Source organism: Lissotriton vulgaris, chromosome 7 (assembly GCF_964263255.1).
Source record: "Lissotriton vulgaris chromosome 7, aLisVul1.2, whole genome shotgun sequence".
NCBI classification, from domain to species: Eukaryota; Metazoa; Chordata; class Amphibia; order Caudata; family Salamandridae; genus Lissotriton; species Lissotriton vulgaris.
This window is the reverse complement of record NC_141695.1, coordinates 1,006,191,636-1,006,219,156: the sequence shown is the minus strand read 5'-3', so window position 1 is coordinate 1,006,219,156 and position 27,521 is coordinate 1,006,191,636. Positions and strand designations below refer to the sequence as shown.

The window sequence follows — 27,521 nt, the reverse complement described above, 5'->3', positions numbered from 1 at the left end:
CAGGGTGACACGTCACATTTTTATGTAGTTTCAGGAGGTGGTAAAACATGGGTAAACGTGGATGTTTACACTCCAAAAAAGGATACTCCTCTTTATCCAGCATGCCTCTGTGATACCATTTGGTAAGAAGTGCCCGGTAAGGTGCAATGCTATTTTCAAACCTCTTTTGTGCCACCCTCACATAGCTTGACTAATCATTGAGCTGCTGTAGAGCTTCCTTCTTATAGTACTCCATTCTCATTAGCACCACATTGCCGCCTTTATCAGACGGCTTAAAGATAATAGTGTTATGCTCCTGCAAATCCACGATTGCCTTCCTTTGTTCATCTGTGATATTTCCCCCTACTCTCCTTTTGGCGTTAATGGTACGTAGTCTGACCAGCTCCTTAGTTACCACTTCCATAAAAACATCATTGGAGTCCACTGGCATTAGGGGGACAAATCTCGATGTAGGTCTGAAAGCACTGCCCGGATTCATTTGGGCAATTCCCATCTGGTCCGTCCTGTTCTTATTTTCTGGGATCAGTTCTCTTGGATCCCCTTCATTCTCAAGATCCTCTAATAGTGCAATGGTCTTCAAATAATTCGCTATAAGTATGTCAGTCTCCGTGTCCATGATATTTCATTTTCCTTTGTACATCTGTTTCTGAGCTTTAAAGTATTTGGTCAATTTCATTTTCCTAGAAAACTTAAACATATCAATCTTTGTGTGTTTTCCGATTTCCTAGTTGACAAAAACTTAGTCCAAGTTGTAATACCTTCTCCTCCGCTTTATTCAATGTTCTTGGAGTCAAATTTACAATTGTGAGCGTCTGTGTGGCTAGCATTTGGTCCCTCACTTGCTTCAGGTCACTCGTGGTGAGGCATTGCCGTCGCTTTTTCCAGTCGCTCCTCCTTGTCCAGCATTTGCTTTCTGTCTGATGATGCGGAACTCCTCAAAAAGACCCACTCTCCTCACTGGTCTGTTCCGAATTCGTGACCTCGGACTCTGACGTGTCCTTATGTTCAACAGTAGCCCTGTTTTTGTTGCTCACTGAGCATGTTAGCTCAACTAACTATAACGTCCGAATTCCCTGGTTTTGTACAAGTGAAATGTCCAACTAACTAGAATGTCCCTGAAACCTGTGTTTTTTGTTTTTTTTCTGTGAATTTCTAAGGTTTTTTAAATTCTAACTTCCCACTATAATGTCCCTGACAACCTATGGGTTTTTCAGTGAATTTCTAAGGTTTTTTAAATGCTAATTAATTTCTAACTATAACGTCCTTTTTGCCGGGGTATCCGCAAGTTTTTTGCCTCCTTCCCGTATTTTTCTGACCTGTTTTTGTTGGTTTTATGACTCTGAGCACTTCACCACTGCTGATCAGTGCTAAAGTGCATGTGCTCTCTCTTGTAAGATTGGTCTACACCTGTTTGGCATATTAAATTTATATGTAAGTCCCTTGTACAATGGTACCCCATATACCCAGGCCCTGTAAATTAAATGCTATTAGCGGGCCTGCAGCGCTGCTTGCTCCACCCAACGAAGTAGCCTTTCAAATCTGTCTCAGGCCTCTGCCACTGCAGGGCCTGCCTGCGCAGTTTACTGCCACAGTGAAGTGTTTTTTAAAGTGGCTGCCACGCCTAAAACTCTCCTTCTGCTACATATAGGTCACCTCTAAGGTAGGCCTTAGGCGGCCCTATAGGTAAAAGGTGGGACATGTTCCTTAGCTATGTGGCATGTCCTGGTAGTAACAAACAGCCTATTTTGTTTCTCACTGCTATGAGGCGGCCCTCTCATAGGTTTGCATTGGGAATTCACTGATATGTGCTTCAGTGGTAATATGAAAGGGGTAGTGTGGCCATGTTTGGTATGTTTGGAATAGTAGTAATAAAACCTGCTTATTGGTGGAAACCGATTTGTTATTACTATTTTAAAAATACCACTTTTAGAAGTAGGTATTTGTGTGTGCTTATGACTCTTTGTGCCCTGTCTGGTTGTGTGTTCAACGTCTGGTTTAGACTAACAGGAGCAAGGGAATGTGCATTCACTCTTGACAGTCACAAGGGGATTGAGGCGTGTCTTGTCTTTTCTGGGTGACTCAGCGCAGGGCTGAATAGACCTTGGCTGCATTTAGAGTGGTGGGAGGAGAGTCCCCTGCACCTGAATAGGTAGGTCTGCATTTAGAATGGTGGGAAGAGTTGCACCTGAATAGGGATGTGCCTGACTTTTACAATACTGTCTCCGCCTCTCTGTAGTGTGCCTGGAACCAGGGCTTGGGATAGAATGGGAGTGTTGTGCACTTCTGAAAGTTGTTTGAAGTGTCCCCAGAATAAAGACGTTTGGACAATAAGTATAGAGGCTGTGACCCCATGATGGTAGACACTGCATGGACTTGTAACTAGACACTGCTGGTTCTACACCAGAGGACTACTGTGTGCCAGGAGGAACCACCATTTTGGACTACTGGCCTTAGGGGACTAACCTGCTGCATGGCTGAAGGGCTGCCACTTTGCATAGTGACCCTGTGTGCTGGCCTGTCTGTGCCTCGTTCTATACCCTAGTGATTTCAAGGGCATGGGTGGTGTCCCCCTCTCCCTGCTTTCATAGCTAATCCACTCCCAAAGGGGAAGTGCATGGTGAGCACTCTCATAGGATAAGCAGCATGAGTTTTGCTTATTCTCCCAGTGACCCGACCGGCAGTGAGAACTCGGTGGAGAGCGCTGGTTGATGTCCTAGCACCTAACGCGTGCTAAGCAGTTTATTGTCCGGCTCGTCAGAAGGACACTGAAGCTCAAGGGTGAAGGCGATTCTCACTTTCCCCAACTTTGAAGAGCATCGGGTCCTTCCGTATGTGCTGCATCCCCTATCAGCCGGCCTGGTAGGCTGGTTTCTCTGATGTGTTGGAGGAAGAGAACCCCCTAGAGCGGCCAGCCTCTAAGAGTACAGAGTCGGTCAGGTAGAACCAGCACAACTGGATGTCAACTGGGCACAGCACGTCTGACACTCTGTTCCTGTTCCAAATGGACGCTTATTGTCCGGATCAGGGGTGCATTACCGCCTACAAGCACAGCCCAAGAAATCACTAAAGTACTGGGGGCCTCCTGTACTCGTAGCTGCAGCACCGCTAGGTAGCGGGTGGCAGCACCTGATCTCCTTGCCTACAGAGCACACGGCGTGGTCTACTCACCAATTGCACTGTGGGGAGAGCTTGTTAAGACTGCACTGGCTGGCAGAAGCACCGCGTGGAAAAGGGCAGCCAGCTTTGGGAAGCTCTCCAGGTGGGGGTCATCCACTGGAGGAGGACGGTGTGTGTGTCCTCCGGGCTCCTTTTGGTGACATAGCTGTAGGAAGTATTGAGTACAGAAATTGCTTGCAGCTGCACCATGCGATCGCCTTCAGCTGCCTTGTCACGGGCCTTCGGTGCCATAGTGGGACCCACAAGTCAGGCAGAAGGGACTCCTCCACAGAGGTACAGCTCGGCTCATTCTCCTTCTGGAATCACTCTAGCACAGTGATATCTGGTAATTTAGGTAGTTTGTTGCTAAACCAAAACTGCTGCATTTCATACCCTGATGTGTTGATTTATGGCGCGTATGCCTTGCATTTGGCAGGATAACAGGCATTATTTCAGGAGTTGCATTTAGGTGCTCAGTGATGGTGTTTTATAATGTGTGTTAATGCCTGTTATCCTGCCTTGCATTTGGCAGGATAACAGGCATTATTTCAGGAGTTGCATTTAGGTGCTCAGTGATGGTGTTTTTATAATGTGTGCAGCCTACAGGTATTTACGTGATTGCACAATCTATGTTGTTATGACCATTAGTGGCAAAGTGATTTTATGAACAATGTGACGTCACGAAAAGCGACTAATAGCCCAGTGAGTTATGTGATTGTGGTCTAATGTGTTAGATACAAAGGATATGTTTATATAACCTTGTGTAGATTCTTTTTGTGGTGCGCCTAGTGTGTCACTTGCATGTGAGTGTGTTGTGCAGACACTTTAAACAATGCCTCTGGAATAAGCCTAACTGCTCTGACAAGCTACCAAGGAGGTGAACAGGGGTTCTCTTGTGTGTGTAACTCACTTACCCTGACTAGAGTGGTGGGTTCTGCCTGGTTTAGATGCATACCCTAGCCAACCAGCAACCCCATTGGTAACAGATATACATATAAACATATACATATATACAAAATACATATATCCACCACAGAGGCTCCCCCCAGAAAAGGGTACCCGAACCTCACAGGAGGTGGATCAACAACCACAGGAGCAAACTTTGCAATGAACCAAATCCAGCAAACTCATAGAAGCACAAGGTATTCCAAAGCAAGTTGGTTAATTCAACAAATCACCACAGATGCGTTTTAGCAAAAGCCTTGGTCACATGACCAGATCACTGTGCCCAATCACCTTAAGTAGTGCATAGACATGGAAGAGGATTAACATGTCTCTCCCGTGGAAGAAGAAAACTGTCTGCCATCTTAAGTCAGTGGCACAATACACAGAATCATTGCAAAAGGTTGGTAAAAGTGCCTTAGCAAAAATCTTAGAAAGCCTACAGATATTTGGTTTCACTGTAGGAGGCAAAAAGTAAACTAATGTTACCAAGATGCAAAACAAAGGGAAGACAAAAAATACAAATACAATATTATCATCAAGTATTAACTTAGGAAAGCCACCATTTACATCACTATTTACCCAGCTGCTGGCAAATAGTGAAGATTCTGCACTGGGTGGCTAATGGCCATGAAAATAGCAGAAACACTTCACTCTTAACCCAGCTGCTGGTTAAATGACAGAGAAAAGTCCCTTTACTACCCTAAAGAAATTTACAACTCATACAATCAATGTTATACATAATGATAAGTACTTTTGTGGTCGCAAACCTTGTGATTTTGCTAAATAGGGCATTAGTTCAAAAACTGGCTTAGATGCAGGCACTAACTTATAGGTCTAAAGTTCCCAAATGTTTGGCTGTTTCCAAGTTACTTTGACAGACATTGCACATAATGCTACTCCATTAATCCATGGGCCAAGACATAGCAACTTGGGAATTATAGAACTGTCTTGTGCTCCACAAATGCTCTGTCTCCTATATATTTACCTGCAAATGTGACTAATAATAAAGATGATAAGAACCTTTGCAAGACGATAGTAGCTTGGGTGTCGGAGAAAGGAAGATGGCGGCAGAGTGAGTAGTGCCGGTCGTAGGTGGCTCCCGTGGTGATGGCAGAATCAAATTAGGGCACATATGCTGAAAGGGCAAAGATGTAGTACCCTCAAGTAGGAAGCTTAAAAGTTAGCGGCTGCACTGAAACCTGGCCAAACCTTACCTGACCAGGGGCTGGGTTGCAGTGCTGGTGGAGGTCACGGAGCAACTGATCGCCAGTTTCAAAGGCTTCGAGCAGGAGTTGACCCGGGTCCCGAGGCGCTGTAAGAGGGACGGTTCCTCAGCCTGCCCTGGATATATGGGTCCAAAAGCCGGCGCAAAAGGGAGAAGTGCAGTGCTTCATGCAGGCCCCCAGGAATTCTCACAGAGAAGTGCCGTGGAAACGGACTCAGTGCCCGTCAGTGCCCAGGGACGCAGACAGAGTATCGGAGCGAAGAACCTCCCTGACAAGAAGGGGAGGGACATGAGTGTGCAGCCCAAGTTGCCTTGCACTGCCGCCGTCTCAGTCATTGAGATACTCAGGGGAGCAGGAAGCTGCTCCATAGATCAAGGAGGCCATCAGGGGGACGAGCGGACAGAGACAACCGAAGAAGGAAGTAGGCAGGTCTTAACACCGGCCGGTATGCCACCCAAAGATCGGGGGGGTCTGGGGAGGCCAAGACACTGGGCGACCACATCAATGTGTAAATACAGCAGGAGGAGGAATAGGAGGAGGATTGAGATCAAGAAGTGGGGATGGCAGAGCAGATCGAAGGCTCCCCAGGCAATGCAAGTAACGCAGATCTCGGGGGAAGAGGTCAAGACACAGGGATTTCCCTGACAGGTCTGAAGGAAATAGGCCAGCCGGCGGCCCGATTAAGAGAAAAGAACCCTACCAAGAAACCAATGCTCCTGGGGGAAAAAAGGGGCGCAATAAGGATATATTGGGGACAACTGAACGAAACCCCCTTACACAAGAGCCTAGGGGGGGGAATCAAACCAGGAGTGTCTCTCTAGAATTCATAGAACCCCTCTGGATCATAGGGAAAGACATTGATTCTGAGGCGAATGACTATTTCTCATTATCTGATGCTACATGGTCAGGTCTGGGGACAGACTCTGGGTCCAATACTGAATCAAGTGAGGAGAGCAGCGCAATGGGCATAGGCATAGGAGGCAAGGGTACCATAGTATCAACACGGAAAACGCATTCCAGAGTGGGTAGAACCGATAATCAGAGTCAAAATGATCCAAGATGGGATTACTCCCTGGGGGATCAACTGATGGGGGACAGCCGTAAATCTACCAGGGAAGAACTCTCCACAGCCCCCCCAACTCTGGAATCCATCCAGCAGTGTGTGGTATCACAATGAGACGAATCGCGGCTGGAGAGTAAAAGATCTCAGATTGCTGCCCGTAAACTACAAGAGGCAATAAGGATAGTAGCAAGAACCTGCAAGGACATAAGCAATCGGATAACGGAGATAGAATCAAGAATGGCTTCTTTGGAGTCAGAGGTAGCAGGATCGAAGGGACAAGTAGAAGCCCACGAAGCACAACTCGTAGATATCCATTGGAAGTTGGAAGAGAATGAAAACCGCCAGAGAAGAAATAACTTGCAGTTCCTGGGCATCCCTGAGGGGAAGGAGGGGCCTGACACACGCTCATATATGGTTCAGATGCTGCAGAAATCCTTCCCAGAACTGGAAGGCTGGAACTGGCAATAGGAAATACAAAGGGCGCATCGAGTACCATTTATTATTCGTCAGCCAGCTCATCCAGATGCCAAACCAAGGGCATTTCTGGTTTATTTCAGAAACTATCTACTGCGTCAAAACATGTTTGAAAAAGCAAGACCAGAAGCGCAACGTTCTGTGGATGGGTTCTCATTTTTCACCAGACCAGACTTTTGCCATATCACTGTTGAACATTGCTGGCGTCTGCGTCAGATGATCAAGCACTTTCAGGAAAAATGTGCTCAGGCTTTTCTTCTTAACCCGGCCAGATTGAAAGTTATTTGGAACGATCAAACTAGATTCTTCACATCGGAAATCAAGGCAAAGGAGTTTTTGGACGCTGGGGGGAGATGACTCATCTGTGTCTGTGTCAGGGTCCTCTTCTTTCTGTTCTCTTCTCTTTCCCTTTTCGTCAAGCTTGTTTCAGACAGACATTTTTAGACAGGGTTCAGGAGGAATCTAGATTTAATAGAGTTCTAAGTATCTAGGGACAAGCAACTGTTTTTGTCTTGAATGTTCAGGGTGACATTTCTGGTATTTAGGCACATATTATTTCCTCTTTTTTATTCTTCCCTTTCTTTTCTTTTGAAATATTGAGGGCTAAGGGGGTTCTTAAGGGTATACATATGCTTTTTTTATACATCACCATCGGGAGAGCACCACCGTTCATCAACCACAGACCTAGCTAGGTCTGGTGCTTCATAAGGCAGGGAGGGAGGGTGCGGGGGTGGGGAGAGTGGGAGGGCAGAGGGAGGGGGATGGATGGGGGGTAAAAAAAATCATAAAAGCGGGGGAGTGTTGTAGGTGGATAGGCTTTAAGATGAAGGAATGGTTCAAGGGGCAACCTAGGTATCAAACAAACTTTAGGGATGGGTAGGCTGAGTATTTGCTCTGTAAATATCGGTGGTCTGAATGACAGGGGTAAGAGAGGTAGGACAGTAGAGGTGCTACGAACACTGGGTTCTGATACTATATGTCAACAGGAAACCCATATTTCATGGCAATAGAGATGGCTCAATGTTATTCCAGGCTATATTAGCTCATTACAGACTATCACAACAAGAGGAGTTGCAATACATATCTCTAATCGGATTTTACCAATTGAGAGAACTCTGTCGGATAAATGGAGTAGGTGGGCGATAGTCTCATTGTCTAGTGGATTAACAATATGTACGATCTACGAGTCAAATTTCGATAACTCAGATTTGCTGACAGAATTAGAACTAGAACTCGCTTCTTGGCCATCCCCGCTTACAATTTGTGACGATTTTAATATTCATCTAGAAACACAACCCCCCTTGGGGAGGGTACCAGGAGAGGAAGCCACAGGTTTTAATGGACAGTCACAGATTAGTGGATATGTGGTCTTATAAAAAAAATCAGGGGACCCAGGGCACACCTATTTTTCTTGCCCACATAGGAAGTATGTTAGGCTTGATTATTTGTTTGCATCCTGCTCTCTTAAAAAGGGAGCTAACATAATAAAACTACCTAAGGTCCTGTCTGATCACAACCCTCTTATGTTGGAAATTGTAGTTCAGGGGCATGAGAGAACTTTCACAAAATTGTCTTTTGATAGGAAACTTCTGGCTACTGATGGCTTTATAGAACATATCAGGGGTGGACTAGGCAATATTTTGATATAAACAGATTCAGCACCTCGAGAGAAAGTGTATGGGACGCATTCAAAGCGGCGCTTAGAGGGGAGATCATTAGCTTTGTGGGGCGACACAGGAAAGAACAGAGAGAGGCGATACATCAACTTACAGGGAAGCTTTCTAAACATGAGGAAGAGCATATGGCAGCTATTGGTAGAAAGCAGGAGGAACTACAAAAATAACTAGATTTAAAAGTTATAAGTACCAAAGCTAAAATTCATGGAATTTATACCAAACAGAGAGCTGAAATATTCCAAACTAGGGCCAGGGATAGTTATGAATATGGGGAGATGACAGGGAAACATCTGGCACTTCAATTAAGAGGAAGGATGGTAAAATCGTGACAGAGCCCCAAGATATTGTAAAAACATTTAAGGAATTCTATAAGGACCTGTATAGTTCCAGGGACAGCTCATTAACATCTGAAGACATTGGAACCAATATAATGCCTCCAATAATTCAAGAACTGGAAGAAGAGATCTCATTGAATGAGGTTATCGAGGCGCTCCAGGCAAGGGCATCTGGGCATCTGGCAAGACAGCCCGACCAGATGGGATCCCAATGGAGATTTACAAAGCTTTACAGACATAACTGGCTCCCTTGCTGCTAGATCTGTTCTTGGCGGTACAGCAGAAGGGGATTCCGCCTCATTCCTGGCAGGAGACCAACATTGTCATCTTTCTGAAATCAGCAGAGGACCCAGCCTCATATAGACCTATCTCCCTGATAAACGCCGATGAGAAACTTTACTCTAAAATTATAGCGCTCAGGTTAGCAAAAATAATCGCCTCTTTGGTTAGTCCATGCCAGCATGGCTTCATTCCAATCAGAAGAACGACTGACCATGTCCGTCGTGTAATATCAATATTTTATATAGTGGAAGTGGCAGGAGAGCAGATGTCCCTAATTCTATTGGATGCACAAAAAGCTTTTGATCAGGTTGAGTGGCCATACCTGTGGCATAGTATAAGATCCAATGGCTTCGGCCCTCGCATATTGACTGCACTAAGGGCAATGTATGTACAATCTTATCCAAAAATAAAGATGATGGGAAAGGAATCAGAAAGGATTAAGATTGCTCGCGGCACAAGACAGGGCTGTCCCTGCTCCCATATCCTTTTTGTCCTTTATATTGGCCCCTTAATCAGATACATGCTAAATGATCAAGGTATTAAACCGGTAGTGTTCTTGGGATATAGCACCAAAGTGTTAGCCTACGCTGACGACATCGCAATCGTCACCCCTGACCCACTAGAAGCTTTAGGAAGGATCAAAGTCCTGGCATCTGAATTTGGGAGGCAATCAGGATATGGGTTAAACACCGAGAAAACATAGATAGTTTGCTCTAAAGTCACGCGGTTTCAAGATCCATGACGGACGGAGGCAGCTACATACTTAGGGATAAACATAGCTGCGGAGGTTGCGACTATCTGGGATATCAATTTGGCGCCTCTTATAAAGAAGATCGGGAAGATCTGAAGAGAATGGACAATTTGCATCTTTCTATAATAGGGAGAGGAAACGTCCTAAAGATGACAGTGTTCCCAAAAATCTTTTATTTATATGTATACTGCTGGAACCGTCAAACGTATTTTAAAAAGAAATAGAAGGAATTTTTTCACAATTTATTTGGGGGTATAAAATGATAAGATCACTGAAGCTAATGTCTTTACCACAAAATCGAGGAGGATTGGCAGTCCCTCATATGTTATATTACTATTGGGCCATAACACTGCAGCAAATGACCAGTTTGTTTAAAACTAAAATATGGACAGAACCATCGCTGGGAGATCAAGACAGGGAAACTCCCCCCTCTATCAATGAGCTTGCCATAGGGGATGCAGTTCCAGGAATCCTACTGAGGCAGTTGGAGTGGCGCTATTATAAGAGAACACGCTTCAAATCCCTAAGAGCAGCTTGGAATGTCTGGAGCAAGGTTAGCAAACTCATGAAACTCCCAAAGGTTCGGAGGTATCTATTGATATGGCAATCGGCAATCTTCCAGGCTGCACTCACAACTTAATAGGTAGAACTTGGGAACTGGCTGGAATAAATAACTTAGGCGACATCTTTAATGGGACCGGGGTAATGTCATTTGAAGAACTCCAGGAGAAATATGGGGTAGCCCCTATGACTTTGCTTAAGTATATACAAATCAGGGAGACAATCAAACCAGTTGTGTCGCAGCTTGCTAGCCTCCTTCAGATTCCACTATTAGAATACTTAGGGGTCTATTAGGACAGCGGGCGGAATGGAGTCCGCCCGCCACCCTAGCGGTGCTGGGACTGGCTGGCAGTGGTGCAGAGGTGCCGCACCGCCAATTAGGATGCGACCGCCACCATGGGGGTCACATCCTGTATATTTAACATTGTGACGGGCGGTCCTGTATTCAGAACCCGCCACTATGTTAAAAGAGTATGCTGTGCATTTGCATGCACAACGTGACAGGCACCAACCCCCTGGGGGCCCGCAACGGGCCCCCAAAGGCAGTCTCCGCATGCCTTTCCTTGGTGGAGTCTCCGCCATGGAAAGGCATGGGACCGCCATCATCGTAGTATGGATGGTGGTGCCTTCCAGGCACCGCCACCATATTGCATGTTTTTTCCGCATGGTAGGCAATCGGGCGGATTGCCACCCGGCAGAAAACTGCCAGACGGTCTTTCCATCCACTTGGGTCCCTACTGCCATCCTAATATGGCAAGGGGAACTGTTAGGCGGGCAGACGGAAATGGCAGGCAGATCGCCACCACCATACGGGTGATGTTGATCCACCTGCCATGTTAATAGACCCCTAAGTGTATAGGCAGCCTCGTGCTAATGATCTGTATTCAATATTGATGAGTCTTAATCAAGATGATATAGTCAGGTCAGAACGTACATGGCTGTGAAGCTTGGGAATCAGGATGTGGATTTGTGTAGATCCCTAAAGCTGTCTAAAAGGATATTTTTATCCGCTAATCTTAAAGCCCAACATTTTAAAACAGTGTTCAGGTTATATTTTACTCCAGAAAAATTGCACGATTGGGGGAAAAGGGAAACCAATTGTTGCCGAAGATGTGGATAAGGTCCTGCTGACATGGTACACATGTTCTCAGATTGCAGTAAATTTAATGCATTGAGACAGGGGATAGAAACCTTTTTGAACCAAACCACAGGGCGGCCAGTCCTATTAACTTCAACAATGGTGTTACTTGGCTTCGATGAAAGCTTACAGATGGAATCAACCCAAATGTATTTATGTTTTATGGTAACAGCCATTGTCCATTTAATGATCGTTTCAAAATGGAAAGATGCAGATCAGCTGACTTTTTAGGAGTGGTTTGCTAGACTTTATTATGTGTACAATTTTGAAAAGGCATTGTATAAATGTAAAGGGAGAAGAGCGAAGAAAAGGGGCCGCCAAGTATGGCGGCTCTTGATGGAGTAGATGGGAATTCGGAAAATTGAACTAAAGTTTTCCTCTCCGAAACAGCTCTGGGTATTTTTCCTTTGTTTTCCCCTTATCCATTTTTACGCTGTTCTCATATGCTGTTCTCACTAATGTACATTTTGAATTTATATGAATGTTTTGTATAGATGAAGAACCAATAAATGGTCATTATGTGTTGATTACTGTATTTATCAAATTGACTGCTTATCTGAAAATTAAAAAAAAGTTTAAAAAAAGGAACCTTTGCAAGCTAATTAAACCGGTTTACTCTTCTAAAGCTATATACTCGATCTTACTCACAAAGCCATTGGAAGGTACAAGGGGCAGATATAGTATTACCAAAAGGCTCCATGTTGTGGGAGCACATGGTTTTGTGCAGAAAATCAGTGCATTTTTGAATTAATAATTCTGGTTCAGTTTAATTAAACAGAACAGACTAAAAAACCTGAAAACAATGATCTGTGTAAGCAAAAAACAGAAATTGAAATGTTGTAGACCTGTAACATAGAGCGATGTCATATTTAGGGTGATTTTATCAAATTGAAATAATTGTATAGGGCCACTTAAGAAGTGGCCAACACAGTATAATTGAGAGGCTTCATTTCAATCTCATGATAGAAGTAAGGAAAACTATGGGCCTGATTTACAGTTTTAAAGACAGAGGTAACTCCATCAGGATGGCGAAGGACAATACCAGCGACATGCTGAGGGGCCTCCACCCTCCAAATTTAGAGTTGCTTGCTGTCCCTCTGGACAACTCTCTACATTGACAGGAACTGCTGTCATGGTAGTCTTGTCTATGCACAAAACATCTGAAGAACAGTACAGTCAGACATGATGGCTTGCTACCAAACTTTAAAAATTCAAGAATCAGTTTTTCTAGTGCTAGTACCACTGGCTTTGGTTTCCCTAGTCCTCCTAGTCCCTGGTCCTCCTGCCCCATCCTTCTCCTACTTGTCCTAAAGGCCTCCTGGTTTGCTTGTTCTACCTTGTTCTTGTCCATTAGACCATGGGCCCCTCTAACATGGTCCTCCTAGTAATGGTCTGATTGGCTTTGGTCTTCCTCATCCCGCTCGCACCGGTCCTCCTGGTTCCTATGTTGTAGGTCATCCTGGTTCATGTAGTTCTTGTCACTCTGGTTTAGAATCCCGCTGAGTTGGACATTCCCAGACCTTTTCATCCTGGTCCCGCTGGACCTAGACTTCCTTGTCCTTTATAACCCCCTCCGGTCATTCTAATCTAGAGTCTCAAAGTCCTGCTAGTCCTGATCCTTTCTGATCGTGGTCTTCCTGGTCCTTTTAACTTCTGGCCCCCTTGGTCCTCCCTGGTCTGATATCTGAGGTCTTGGCCCTTCTGTCTCTGACTTGTGTCTCCATTAGTCTCAAAGTACTGGTTCTACTTGGTCTACCTACTTGGATCTGCTACTCCTGGCCTGGACTGTCCTCACCCCTCTGGTCCTGGTTGGTGCACACAGGCCCTCATAGCATTCTATGTTGTTATGGCCTTCTGTTCCTTCTACTCTGGTCCTTCTGTTCCTTTGGGCCCTTGTCCACTGGGTCCAGATCCCACGTTCCACATCTTCCTCGCCCTCCTGATCCTTTTCACCCTGGTCCCAGCACCTCTAATGCTGTTTTTCATTGTTCTGTTCCTCATTATCTATATGTGCCTTGTTCCCTCTAGCATTGGCAGGGATGTGGATTTTCTTTAGCCCAACTCACATGACATTGTTTGTGGTCAAGGACAACAAGTTTTCATGTTTGGACAAGAAGCTCCAACCCCCTGCACACAAACCCTTTTGCTGCCAGTTTACAGTACCACATTATGGATCAGGGAAGGCATTGTCTGCATTTAGGGTCATATTTGTGTGCATACATTCATGCTGTTTCGATCTTGTATTTGTGGCTTATTAATGTAAAGCCTTTATTAATGGAGTGGAGAGATTTAATGAAATGTTGCAAGCTCGGACAACATTGTGGACAGCGGTCCCAGTTTTAAAGTGTGCACATACGTTTGTGAAGTTTAACAATATGAGGCTATGTATAATGCTTCCAGAATGCGCTCTGATTAGATGGAAATATTTACGGAGGCTTTAAAGCAAGATTGATGAGTTTTTGCTTTCAAATTAAATGTTCACAACAAAATGAAAATAGGAAAGACAAGTTTTGTTAAACTACTGTGAACATTTAACTACCATTTGTGTGCAGCATCATCTATCAATGCTAGTATTCCCTAAAAATATTTGTAATGGAAAATCAGTGCAACCTGTTTATTATTATGGGAAACATGAAAATAAGCAATAAATGGCACAGCCAATACATCTGACACAGGTGATCAGCTTTTTGGTTTTGTCAATGTGTGTCTTGTTTTGACATAGTTTTTGTAAACCTCTATTGTTGTAGGAGCTGCCACGCCCTCGCCACGAGTACAAACATTGGCAAAAAACAATAATGTATTTTGGTCTAAAAAACAGACATTGCCACAGTAGTCAGTACTTTGTGTGCTGATACATTATTTGTGAAAGAGCAGAAAACTGTCACTCACACTGAAGTAGATAGATAGGTAGATAGATAGATAGATAGATAGATAGATAGATAGATAGATAGATAGATAGATAGATAGATAGATAGATAGATAGATAGATAGATAGATAGATAGATAGATAGATAGATAGACAGATAGAACAGGTCTTGGTTAATTCAAGACCTAATTAGGGGACGAATTCTTGAATAAAGTGACAAAAATGCACCCATTGCGAATGTCCTTACATTAGGGCAGATTTACAGCTTTCATGAATTCACAATAATTTACAGAAGTAGGCCAGGAAATTGTACTCCTAGAAAATATTTGCGAACTGCATTTTAACAAGAACAAATATGCATGTGTAGATTTGCTCATGCATAAATCTGTTGAGTGTTTACAAGTTCACTTTTTCTCTAACCACTTTTTTCCCAACCATGGAAGACATTTTACTTCTTTCCCTGTCAGGAGTAAGTTTCCAACTTTTCTCAGTATGGGAAAAGATTATAGAGGAGCTGGAAAAAACCCCTAAAACATGCAAGTTAGTAGGTCTACACAGACACAAAAGGGTATTCCAACTCTGGAACTATTGCTTAACACTACCTCCAGTCCCAGTATGTAGATCTGTGGAACAGTGGCAAAATGCGGGAATTATTAGAATGGCACAATGTTGTCATCAATGATGTCAGACAGGTTATGAGTGATGTAGGTACGCAAGTGTGTGAGAGGGAGTTTGGGTGACTGTGTTTATATGTGTGTGTATGTTTGTATGCGTAATTGTGTGTGTGTGTGATTGTGTGTGTGTGTGATTGCGTGCGTGTGAAACTGAGTGAGGAAGTATACGTGAGTCAGAGTGAGAGTGAGTCAGGATAATAGTGAGTAAAAATGAATGAAGGTAAATGGGTGAGCAAGAGTGTGTGAGTAGGTGAGTATGAGTGAGAATGGTTTGTTATGCTTGTAAGTCTGCTATTGGACATGGTCAACGTCTTGGTTTATAGAGGCACACTGACGTCGCTTCCTGTGATGCTATTAAGGTCAAAGGGTGTATGATGTCACCTTAACTACTCCGGGCATTCTGGTAAATCAACGGCCATGTGTATTCTCCATCTAAAGTCCTTTAGACTATCTAGTTAACTAGTTTCTTCTCCTTTTTCTCCTCTGCCTAAATTAAAAAAGTCCCCAGCTAATTTGATATTCAACACTGAAGTGGTGACATGAGACAGTTTCTCTTCAGGCAGGCAGGCTGCGTTTTTACCGGTTTGCATTGACTAAATAGATGGCTTCCTTGCGTGATGTGTGTAAAGTAACATGCATGCTTAAAGTAGAATGCCACATCGAGGTGAAATGCCTGCCTGCCTCGTAAATAAGACATGCACGGATGTTCCAAATGCAAATGATCTTCTAACTCTGGCCTCGGCACCACACGCATTGTAACAGACACATAACGGTAATACGCGAGCACCATTACTGTCTGTTTCCTAAGGATTTTAATCTGACATTTACGATTAGTAAAAGTAAACTGGCGAACTTGTCCTCAAATATAAATGCTCGTATCGTGTGTCCTTACTTTTGTAACTTCTGGAAATACTTGGATCACTGGTCACCTTCTGAAAGTCACCAGACTTCTTGTGATTAGGTCACATGAAATTATGTTGTAGTAGCTGTAGAAAAGCTATAATGCACTAACCTACAACCTACGAGTCTCTAGGATGCCTGCAGATGCCTGGAAGCAGAGCCCCGTACACTCAGAAACCACAAACGTTTCAATCTAGAACACAGGCAATATTATAGGAGACAGATATAAAATGAAACTGTGCTTACATGCAAACGCTACAGACCGCAACAGCAAAATCATTGTTCAATCATGATGACACAGAGGATATAATCCACAGTGCTATAAAGCTAGCCTTTTGATGAAAGCACCTTGAAATTCTTCAACCACTTAAACGAACGGCCACGCAGCACTGCTGTACTCGGTTTCGGAAATTCTGGCACTGACAAAAATTAATTTGTGAAACAACTTAAATGTCCTAGAATAAGACAACAAAAAAGAGCTCCTCGACCAAGATCAAAAAAGATGCTCAAATCACACTGCTTCTCGAGTGCAAAGATAAGCAGTCTTAGAAAGCCTTAAAAATGTTATGGTTTCAATACCTAAAGTTCCTGAAAAGAGATTCCAGCAGGGAATGGGACTCCTAATGTGTCCAAACTCTTATGAACTGTAGGAAAAGTAACTTTGTCATAACAATGCTGTCTCTCTTTTAACAAGTGGTAATTACTTATCGGAAATCTTTATTACCTCGATTCATAATCCTCCTCGTCCCAGTCAAAACTGAAAGAGGTGACTGCGCCTCCGGACAAATCTCTGACATGCTATTTTTAGACACTTCCTCGATTTCATTGCTAGTTGCAGAGCTGCTAGAAGTAGAAGACGAGACCTATCCAGCCATTCCTTCTGTAACTTACACGCTGTCCAGTTAAAGGTACGAATACAGGAGGAAGCAGGTTTGGACTGGGACACGGAGAACTACGAATGACGGTAATGAGGATTACCGGTAAGTAATTGAATTATTACACTCCTTTTCCCAGTCGTAATTGAATGAAGATATACCAAGCTTTATAAAATATGCACTGACAACCAAGGGTCGCACGCAAGCCATTGGTGCCTTTGGGACCAGGAAATGAGTAGAATCAACCCCTTCCTCTCTGGTTTTCCGGAACTGGTATTATTGCCTTTTTCTGCAACAGCATAGATTGTCTTTTGCACTCGTCTCTTGGTAAAGAGGTAGACCGAACCTGTGCAATGTAAAAACAGAATGATATAACCATCTCTGATGAGGTTAAGCACCCAACCCACAACCTACCACCGATAATAAAATAGCCCCATCCTAACCTCAACCTCATGAATGTCACTGGTGTGACTGCCCTGGACCTTGAGGAATAACTGGTTGGGATTTGTTGCCAAACACAGTCCTCCGACCTCAGCCACAAAAGGTTTTAAAGGCTAATGTTTTAATATTAAAGACTCATTGTTGGTGAATAATTTGAAAGATGTAAGGATCTTTTTCTCCTCTGCAGTCTTCTGGGCCATTTCATCAAGTTCTGTCCCAAAGACTGTCAGTCTGTAAAAAGAAGCTTTTGATTGAGCGAACTCTAAGCGATCTTCAGTTTCCAGGACTTCCTCCATAGTAGAAGAGGTCCTACTATCATCAATCTGTCTGACAAAATGGCAACATCAGTTGCATTTTTTGCAAGGATGGAAGTCGAATTGTCTTTCTCCTCGGTGCAGTCGAACAACTGTTGGCAACCCTTGAGTAATGCCTGTATTGCACATGCTGCATTGGTCCCTGCCCTGATCACAAAGTTGGATGCTGAGTAGGACCGTTTGAAGGCAGCTTCCACCTTTCTGTCGAACACATATGGCAATGTTGACTCCTCGGACACCAGAGATGATGTTGAGGCCATTAATCCAAAAATTATATTCACCATCAGAGTGGAGGAAAATTCCTCTTCAAATTCTGAAAATAATACCTTCTGTTGAGATAGAGAGGAATAGAAGTCTGTGTCTTTACATTCCTTGAACTGGAGTTGTTTGATGGCATCATTCAATGTAAGGTTGTCTACCTGCACCTCACTATATTGTGAATAAAAGCCCTCTTTCTTATAGGGCTTCTCTTGAAAGCCTAAAGTCTATCTGGTATGCTTACGGTTGTCTCGTTTCTGAGCAGGCTGTGCCTTTTGATCGGCATCCATCTCTTCGTCCTGGTCCTCCTATTGCCTTTTAGCTCTAGGTTCCGCTAGAGCAGAGTCAGTAACTACCCTTATTAGGGATTGTAAAATTGCTCTGGTGATTTGCAGGACTTCCTCATCTTCTTGCATGACTGCAAGGTTCCAGATTGTGTTGCTGAGTGGCAGCTTTCCTATCCTCCCTTTTAGAACAAAGACGCACCACAGCAGTGTCTGTTAGCTACAGTACTTAACCCATGAATTTCCACTCTAATGGGAACTTAAACAATAATAGGTGATGGTGTCTCCCCCGCATCTGTTGTAGTACTGAGAGCAGCCTTGAAGCGGCTCGACTGCCAGAAACTCTGAAAGCTCCCCAGTATAGCTGGGCGAGCAACTGAAAGCTCAAGCTAGGCTCAAGCTTGAGGTCCTGTTGGAACCTCGAGCCCATAATTAGCTACACGTTCATGTGGCTTCTGTCTCCCTCTACCCGGGATGTGGTGTCACGGCCAGAACTGCAGACTGTGGAACTCTGGAACCAGGTTTGAGTCTCAGCATCAGCTCAACATCATGTTATTATAGGCACATCACTTAACCTGATCATGCCAAGGAACAATGCATGTGATCTTGTTTAATGTAACTGGTGGCCATGTGAAACGTTCCAAAGACTTAGAGTCGAGTTTGTGATGCATTTTAAAATCTGCAGAAGGATGAAATAAGAGGTAAAACAAAGCCTTAACATAAAGAATGACAAATAGATATCCATTTACTGGCTTATTTGTTCAGAGTGAACCCAGAAAACCTCAATAAATCACAGCTTCACCCACCTAAATTGTGTGATCTTAGGCAAATATTTCAACAACATTCTTCTTCATTATCAAGTATGTAAGCACTTTTGAATATGTGAGTTCAGGCTACCAGTTGTACAAAACGATCACTTTTAATAAGTACTTTTCAGTGCAGTACTATAATGTGCCCTATTAGTGTCAAAACTTCCACATGTTAACAATATTTTTTTTTCCAACTTTGAAGAAAGTTTATCGTATTTTTCTTGGTTTGTTAACACATATTTTCAGGGCTTGGCTCATGCACAGGCTCTAGGATCAGAGCCAGATCCTTGGCTCGGCTCTGGCTTGGCTCTTCTTTGTAATTTGCTGGCTCGCCCACTTCTGCTCCCCAGCCCAGCACATGACTGGGGAGTGCGTCGGCGCATGGTAAACAGAAAATGGCTATCAGACGAAAACACTGCACCTGCTTTTGTTACAGGGGGCTGATGTTGCGGCAACACCCGTTGTCCACCTCGGCCAGTCCGGCCCTGCAGCCTTCAGCATACTGAATGTACACTCCCAGATTCCGGAGACGATTAAATGAATACATGGCCACAACTGACAAAAGCAAGTGGATCAGTGACCGAAAAGGAAGTATAGATGCCATAAAACATAGAAAAACATAGCAGGCTTAACTCTGTCGGAAACGGGGATTTTACAGGAGGGGGTAAGGTGTGGGGAGGGGTTCATCCTTCTACCGTTAGCAGTGAAGATAGACTGAGGACACAAACATAGCGTAAGTAAAAGGCAGTATCCTTTGGACTAGGCTAACTTAAACAGACTTCAATCCATACGACCTGGTGCCGGCGATTGATTCTACGCTGGAGCCTAAATCCTTTGAAACCCTAATTATAAAAGGGGAAACCACAAAGGCAAATACCATGTGAAGAATCACAGGAAGAACAAAGGTACGACCCCTAAGGAGCCCTGTGGCCATCCTTGTATTATAACCGCTATAATTAAAGAGCTAGGTTTAGGTTGTCTGGATAGAGACACCTTGGCCAATGTATTTACAACAAACATATCTGAAGAAATAAAAACAAATCACAGGTTTACCTGGATCGATCTAAGGAGGCTACTCCCCTAGCTCTAAGAAAAGCACCTGATATTTATACAGCTGGTGGCTTTCATCACCATAATTAGGTTTTTAATCGATCATTTGCAAGTTTTTAATGTAAGAGAGTCAAGTGTTTGGTCTTGAGAAAGATGGAGATATAATGTATTCATCGAAACGCGTCGACGCCCAGTTAACTACACAATCCGTGAACATGGGCAGAGGTAGAGGAGTATAATAAACTACAAAATGCTAGGTTCCACGCTCTAGAAATTGTTACATCACGGATGTGTAAATCTCAAATTACATATTGTGTTTGTCTGTGTTAGTTACTCTCGATCTTTTTTAGTTTTGAGTTTTATTGTTTCATGTTATTGTATTGCATAAAAGGACCACTGCTAATGAACACTAAGAGATCATACCAATTAACTTTTTAGTCCTATTTTATCTATGTTTTGTATTATGAATAAATCAATTTGTAGATTTGTACTAGCTCTTCTTGTTTTCTGTATCTGCTGATTATATATGGCTGTATCTTCCTAAGCTTGGATGAGTGAGTGTTAATAGTGAGAAGATAGACTTGAATATGATATATGGATGGATTGAAGTCTGTTTAAGTTAGCCTAGTCCAAAGGATACTGTCTTTTATTTACTGTATAGTGCCCTATTCCTTTGGTCTAAAGGGGCCCCTCTTTTCCTACTAGCACATACATAGCGTGCCAGTGCTTTGTCTGAATACAGGGTCCCCTCATTCAGTTATGACTGGTACAAGGAGGAAAGATGAGACGGTAATGAGTTTAGCTGGAAAAACAAGATTTGCTGTCTAATCTTGAACTTTCGCCATCACCAAGAAATAGCTGACAAGACCTCTAAAACATAAAACTCCTCAAAGGAGATTTTTTTTTTTTTTTTAAAAGCCTCACCAAACCCCTCTTTTGCAGCCAGACACTTGCCACCTAGGACCTATGTGGCTCTCTTGCAAATGTATTCCACACCTAAGCTCCCTATTGTGTGTGCCTGTCTAGGGGGAATAAATAAAGCTCAACTGACTATTGTGTGTGGATGTCAAGGAGGAATACATAAAGCTCAACTGACAGTTGAGCTTTATGTATTCCTCCTAGACAGCCACACATAGGGAGCTTCGGTGTGCCTGGAAGGGCCAACACTGGCAGGGAAGAGATGGGCACCGCCCCACAGACAGTTAAATAGGCTTGGTCCTGCCTCCACACAAAGGGTCTTGTGACCCAGAGACAGACTATGGCACCAAATGGCTAAGGCAGGAAAATGGCAACTTTTTAAAAGTGTCATTTTCAAACCTGTAATTTAAAAGCCGACTTCACCATAGTCTAGGCTTTTTTATTACAATTCCAAAAACACCAAACATGAATGAGCTACATTTTCCCATTTGGAATTTACAGCTTATTATATTAAATAAAGTAACTCCAATTTTATCCCACGGAAGAGGTATGCCTTTTAGTAGTGAAAAACGAATTTAAGAGGTTTTCACTACCACTACCAAGGCATGCAAAACTTAAAAGTTGTTAAATACAGTGCACTCTGCCATCTGGGCTGTCCAAGGCCTTTCGAGTGGGGACTTATATGCATTAAAAAGGAAGGTTTATGCCTCGCAAAAGGTTTATTTTGCCAGGTCGAAATGACATTGTAACACTGCACACACATGCTGCAATGACAGGCCTGATGCGTTCAAAGGGCTACTTAAGTAAATGGCACTATCCGTGCTGCAGGCCCACCTGTAGCATTTAATTTACAGGCCTTGGACACAGGCAGTGCCAATTTACTAGAGACTTAAAAGTAAATTAAACATGCAAATTGGGTGTAAGCCAATTCTACCATGTTATAAGGAAAGACCACGAGCACCTTAGCACTGAATAGCAGTGGTAAAGTGTGCAGAGGCCTAAAAGCCAACATAAATAGGTTCATGATCATAACACAGGAGGGGTAAATACAACAAGTTTTAGGATGAACCGGCAGAAAGGGCCCGGTCCAACTGTGCTACCACCTTTTTAGGTTTCATGTAATCTTTTCCCATTGCTTATATCCATTTGTTCAGTTTTTCCCTTATGCCACGTGTAGGAAGGTGGATACCTGACTATGGTTACCCCCAACTTTTTGCCTGGTGTTTTGCTGGTTTTTCGACTTAGTTGACCTGGGACCCTGCTATTCAGGGCCCCAGGCCTACTGCTCTCTCTCTAAAATGGATTCCATGTACCTTAGGTACATATCTAATTGGATACTGAGTCACCTTCTCAGTCCCTGAACAGTGTACCTTAGGTACCCAGGGCATATGTGTACCCAGGGCCTACCAGGGGCTGCAGCATGTATTATGCCACCCCTGGCTGGCCATCTAAATCTAACACAACTGGCTGCACGACAGCTGGGGCAAGGTGGTGTAATCACCCTTTGCTTTAGATATAGTATTCCTATATCTAACCCTAAAATGGACACATGTATTCCTATCAGTCACTCCTATGGCAGGCCTTAACAATCCTGGAGGCAGAGTGCTTGGAATTATGTGAGATGGTGCTCTGGCATGAGCTGAGCCCGTTTGCAGCTTGCGGAACCAAGTCCTAATAGCTGTTCCATGATAACGCGTACCATATACTCTTAAGTGCATTATAATCCTCGCGGTTATTTGCCAACTCTGGTATCGCTTTATCAAAACATGTCGAGTAAGGTGTCATACGAATTGGAATACTAACCCCTCGCCAATTCTGGTGACGGGGTTAGCATTCCACCCTTCTAGAGGGACACAACATGTATGTAACTGTGAACCCCGGTTAAAGCTAACTCGAGCCTCAGCATCACAAAATGGATGCTGCCACCACAGACACAAGTCTGACCTCCTGCTGCTGGGAGTCCTTCCAGCGAGGAGAGCTTGGACAAAGGGGTTCCTGTCAGGGGCGGTGCTAGCACCATCCCAGACAGGGTTTTGTGTATCCCAGGTAGGCAGGGCTGAGAGGAAGGTGACTGCAAGTGGCACCCCAGTGCTCACTATGCATCTGCCGGTTTGAACCAGTTCCAGGGGAACACCAGCCCCTGAGCTGGGGAAAGTCCGGACAAGGGAGAGGGGTGTAACAACCCCCCTCCTGGTCCCACCCATGGGCAGGACCTAGTCGCGTGCCAGCCCCTTTCTTTGGTATAAAGGTAGGAGCGGGCCCCCTTCCCAAATTCGATAATTCTGAATCTTGATGACTTTCCAGGAAAGAACTCTTGAACCTTTCTGAAGACTCTCCCTTGTGGCTAAGGAGTAGCCACCCTGCACCAGCAGGCACCATCTAAGCGCCTGCGGTTTGCTGTAAGTCCATCCTCCGGATCAAGACTGCCCAGCTCGACGAGACCCGGATTCCCTGGCACCTCTGACCTCTACCTACATCATCAGCCCAGCTGAGATTCGTGGGTGTGACGAGACCTCGAGGGTCCGGCCATCTTCAAAACTGCACGACGCTTATCCAGCACGACTGCCGAGGGATCCTCGAGTAAGTGCTTTGGGGTTTGAGAAGCCCTAACCCTGAGCAGCTCCAGCACCGAAGTCCAGCCCCCCAGCATCCACGAGATCTGCGTGAGGCCCTTCTGCTCTTTGCTGCTCACCGCGTTGTCCGGCTACTTGCCTGCTGGCTTGTGGCCCTCCTGACGACGAACCACAACACTTCCATCGTTGGTCTGGTTGCTCCAGCCTGGCCCTTGCTCCCCTCCAACAGAGAAGCACCCCGGACCCTCCTGGTCCACTTCAGATGCCATTTTGAGTCCACCGCGTGGGCTTGCCTTTGCCAAGGTTTGTTGCCCCAATCCTGGGTCCAGCATCGCCGACAGCAGACACCTTCGTGGGACAGCTCGCACCTCCATCCTGGTCGCCGACAACGCCTCCTGGTCCGAGAGACTGCAGAGCCCAGCGTCGCCCACTCACCTGGTCGAGGTGACTTCATCCGGTGCCATCCTGGTGCCCACCTAATCACTGGCTAGTGATTAAGAACTGAGTCCCCTCTGCTTTCAGGTCGTCTCCATCTTCGATCCAGGCTTGGATCACTCCGGACATCATCACTGGTCGCCTGCCAGCAACTTCTTCTTTCAGGCTCCATAGACTGTAACGATGATTCCCGACGTCTTTTGAACCCTATGCAGCTGCAGCCCCTGGGCTAGGTAACCTGAGCATTTCGGTGCTCCAACGTAGGTTCACTATCTAAGTGTCCAGATCCTTTTTCGTTTTCAGCCTATCTAGTCGGATTCGTCCGATAACTGTAACTTTACGAAATCTAGCATCCATAGACTTTGTCCCGCATCCCGCGTGAGAGTGCACACTCTCCACCCGATCTCCCTAGGCCTCCTGCTCCTAACCTGAAGGTTCAGTAGTGTAGTCCTAGCGATCCTGAAGCCTCTGGATCTTGTTACTTGCCTGCTAGTATTTCGCATTCCACTTTTGTAGTATATGGTTTTTCGTGCCCCTCGGGCATTTGTGTAAATTGTGCAACTTGAAGTATTTTCTTAAGAGTTTTGTTGTGTGCTTAGCTCCCTGACTCATAAAGAGTTCAGGGTAGACTTGTTATAAATAAATATCCTTTTATTTTCATAACAACTTGTGTGGTGTCCTTTCACTTGGTGTTCAAGGGGTATATGTGATGGTATAACAGCAGGCTTAACACGCCCTCTAGAGTTTAGCCTAAAGACTGCTCTTGTCCATGCTACTAGGATAGCTGGTCTAGAAGGTTGACTTACAACCAATCATCAATAATGGTCGTTTGGAATGATACATAGTGATCACTAGAATAGTGAGCACTGCATATCAGGCCAACTTCTCACACCACGCACAAAAGGATTTTAGACAAACTGTGTTTAAAATAAAAATGAATAGCTCTCACTTGGCCCGTTCCTTTGACGTTTCCCAACTTTGAAGTCTCCTTGTTGAGTCACGGATGTGCTATAACGCATGTGTTGTTCTAATAATGTAAATCACATTGAATTTACCACCTTCAGTTAAAAAATATGTTAACAGGTGGAAATACATAAAAAGAAAGACAGGGAGACACATTTAAACGTAGATGCAGAGGGATGCATGTGTTATGTTGGTGTGTGGACTTTGAAAGGCAATATTAAAAGAATAAAGGTGGCAATGCCGAGGAGAAACGTCCATAAAGCATGAGTTGATACATCAGAGAGGACTGTGATTAAAGAGCTTGTGTCTGTGTAGGATTAAAAACAGCAGGTCACAATGCTTGTTCTCTGTTTCGCGACAAGCTGACACGAAGAATTTGGGAGCAAATGCCTGATTGCTGGGGCTATCTAAGGTTGGTTAAACAGGAGCTTCTCGGACACTAATACAGCAATAGATGTAGATTTTTCAACTTGTAGTTTTTCGCGTGGACCAAATATTAGGGCTCTACTCTGGTATGTATAGAGATGGTCGGTCCTAAGGGTGCTATGGGGGTACATTTGGCGTGTAACCGTTTTCAGCTGCTCTCTAAGGACCACTAGTTGTGTTTTGATGGCAAAATGATGCCATGCTTTGAAACCTTGTGACACTGAAATGGTCTGCAAAGAATATAATATTATCTTTGTTCTCACAGTGTTGAGAAACTGCATGTAGAAAGGTTTCCTGGTGCCCAGCACTGTAGCCATAGCAAACCACAACCAATAAACAAGCCTGTTACAAAATACATAAAACTTTCAGTTCTACTGCCCTCTTCACATATGATAAAGATCACGGCCTAGATATATGTTTTGTCAATGACAAACGGAAGGAGCCTCATGCAAGAGGACGTTGTTATCATTTTATGGGAAACAACTTTTACATTTTGCAACGAAACAGACACATTGTAAAAGGAACTTTGTTTTAACGTGAGCCCCTCATGCCAGTATTAGATCTGGTCATGAGCTCTTCAAACGTGAAAATAATGAAATCAAACATACAACCCTCAAACAATTTACTTTTGATTCCTATAAAATTGTGCTACATGCAGGTTAATCTATGTTGCACATTTTCCAGTGCTTACTGTTAGACAAATGTGCACAGTGTGTTACGTATCTGCTCAAACACACACTTTTGGTTAGTTCATCAAAGAGCTCAGATGTACACATTCAATTAACTAGAGAAATCTTGAACTGTAGTCCATGAAAAAAACATCTGAAGATTTACACTTCTATCTCAGCCCACAAGCACATAAAAACAGTTGTTCGTGGACCACGTGAATTTGTGCACTGCTGTATTTTCACGTGCTTGCCTCTCTTCTGCACTCAAGCTGGCATACCTGAAGCTTAGTCATGTGCATTGCACTGGCGTCAGGCAGGAGTGCAGTGTGGGATGCTGTACAGAAGACTGATCTGCCCAATTCACACACATTTGTAAGCGGGTACCCCAGCACTTACTGAGAGTTGGTCTAAAGTGCCCCAAAGAGTTAGAGATCTTGAGTTTTCAGGTGTTTTATAGCATGAATTTGCAAAAGGGTACGGCCTTGATGCTAGCAACCCCTGGAGTTAAGTATCTAAAAGAATATTGTTATTTTATTTCTATGTACAAAAAGTGCTATTCTGTTTTAATAAAATGTAGTTTTAAAAGCGAATCTGTGCTCACACATTTGTAACCAGTCTGCGTTTCTGCAACACCAGCATATTTTGTGTTTCTAACAGTATCCAAGTTTGATTGTCTTTTGTGTACCGGGAGACTGGCATGCATTGTAATCATACTAGGCAGCTCCAATAAACTTGGCGTAACACTTACTGTTTTTCAATTTGTCTTCTGTGAACTATAGAAAGAAAAACAGCGTGTTGGCATTGTGCTCACACATTTTGCAAGATCTTCCACGGTGCAAACAAAACACCATTGAAAACACTGATGCACACATGTGCAACTAGATAGCCCGCTTTTACACCGCATACCCTGCACAATGCTTTCTAACCGGTTGTACACGCACTCGTCAACAAACTCGCCTGGCCAATTTTTATGTAGTTACTGTCTATTGGTCGCCTACACATCCTGTCTTCGAATCATATATATTAGGGAGAAACTGGTTGGGGCTAATTTTGCGAGCTCGTTAAACTGCCCCAGAAACAGAAGTGAAAGCAAGGTTAGATGTGCACATACCCACTCCGTATCGTTCCTTGCCAGCCTTGTGCCAGGGCGTCATTGTCGGAGTGTTAAGTCTGCCCCCTGTCTTAGTTAAACTTCCTGGCAGCGCTGCAAGCTGTTTGAGATCCCGCGTCGCGCGCAGGTGTGTCCCGCTCCTGAGTGGCTCCGGAGCCCCTGCACGCGCTCAATTTCGCTCACTTCAGAGCTTTGAGGGGCGATGGGCAGGCCGAGTCCGCGCGCCTCTCTTAACTGACGGAGCCTCCCGCGTGTCAGTGTGAAGAAACTCTTCTCCGCCACCCTCTCAATCTGAAACTAAAGAGCAAGCATGCCGCCCCGCCTCTGCTGCAGTGCGGTAGGAGCCCTG

General features: G+C 44.2%; 1 protein-coding gene across 1 annotated transcript in view; it reads right to left on the bottom strand.

The window, feature by feature from the left end:
- DOCK2 (dedicator of cytokinesis 2) overlaps positions 1–27,503 on the bottom strand; it is a 2,333,210-nt gene extending 2,305,707 nt beyond the window's left edge. The window contains exon 1 of the mRNA XM_086931425.1: positions 27,173–27,503. Coding sequence (XP_086787551.1) covers positions 27,173–27,215 — 43 coding nt within the window. The 5' untranslated portion in view covers positions 27,216–27,503. The remainder of the gene's footprint in view (positions 1–27,172) is intronic.
- Between the last annotated feature and the right edge of the window lie 18 nt (positions 27,504–27,521).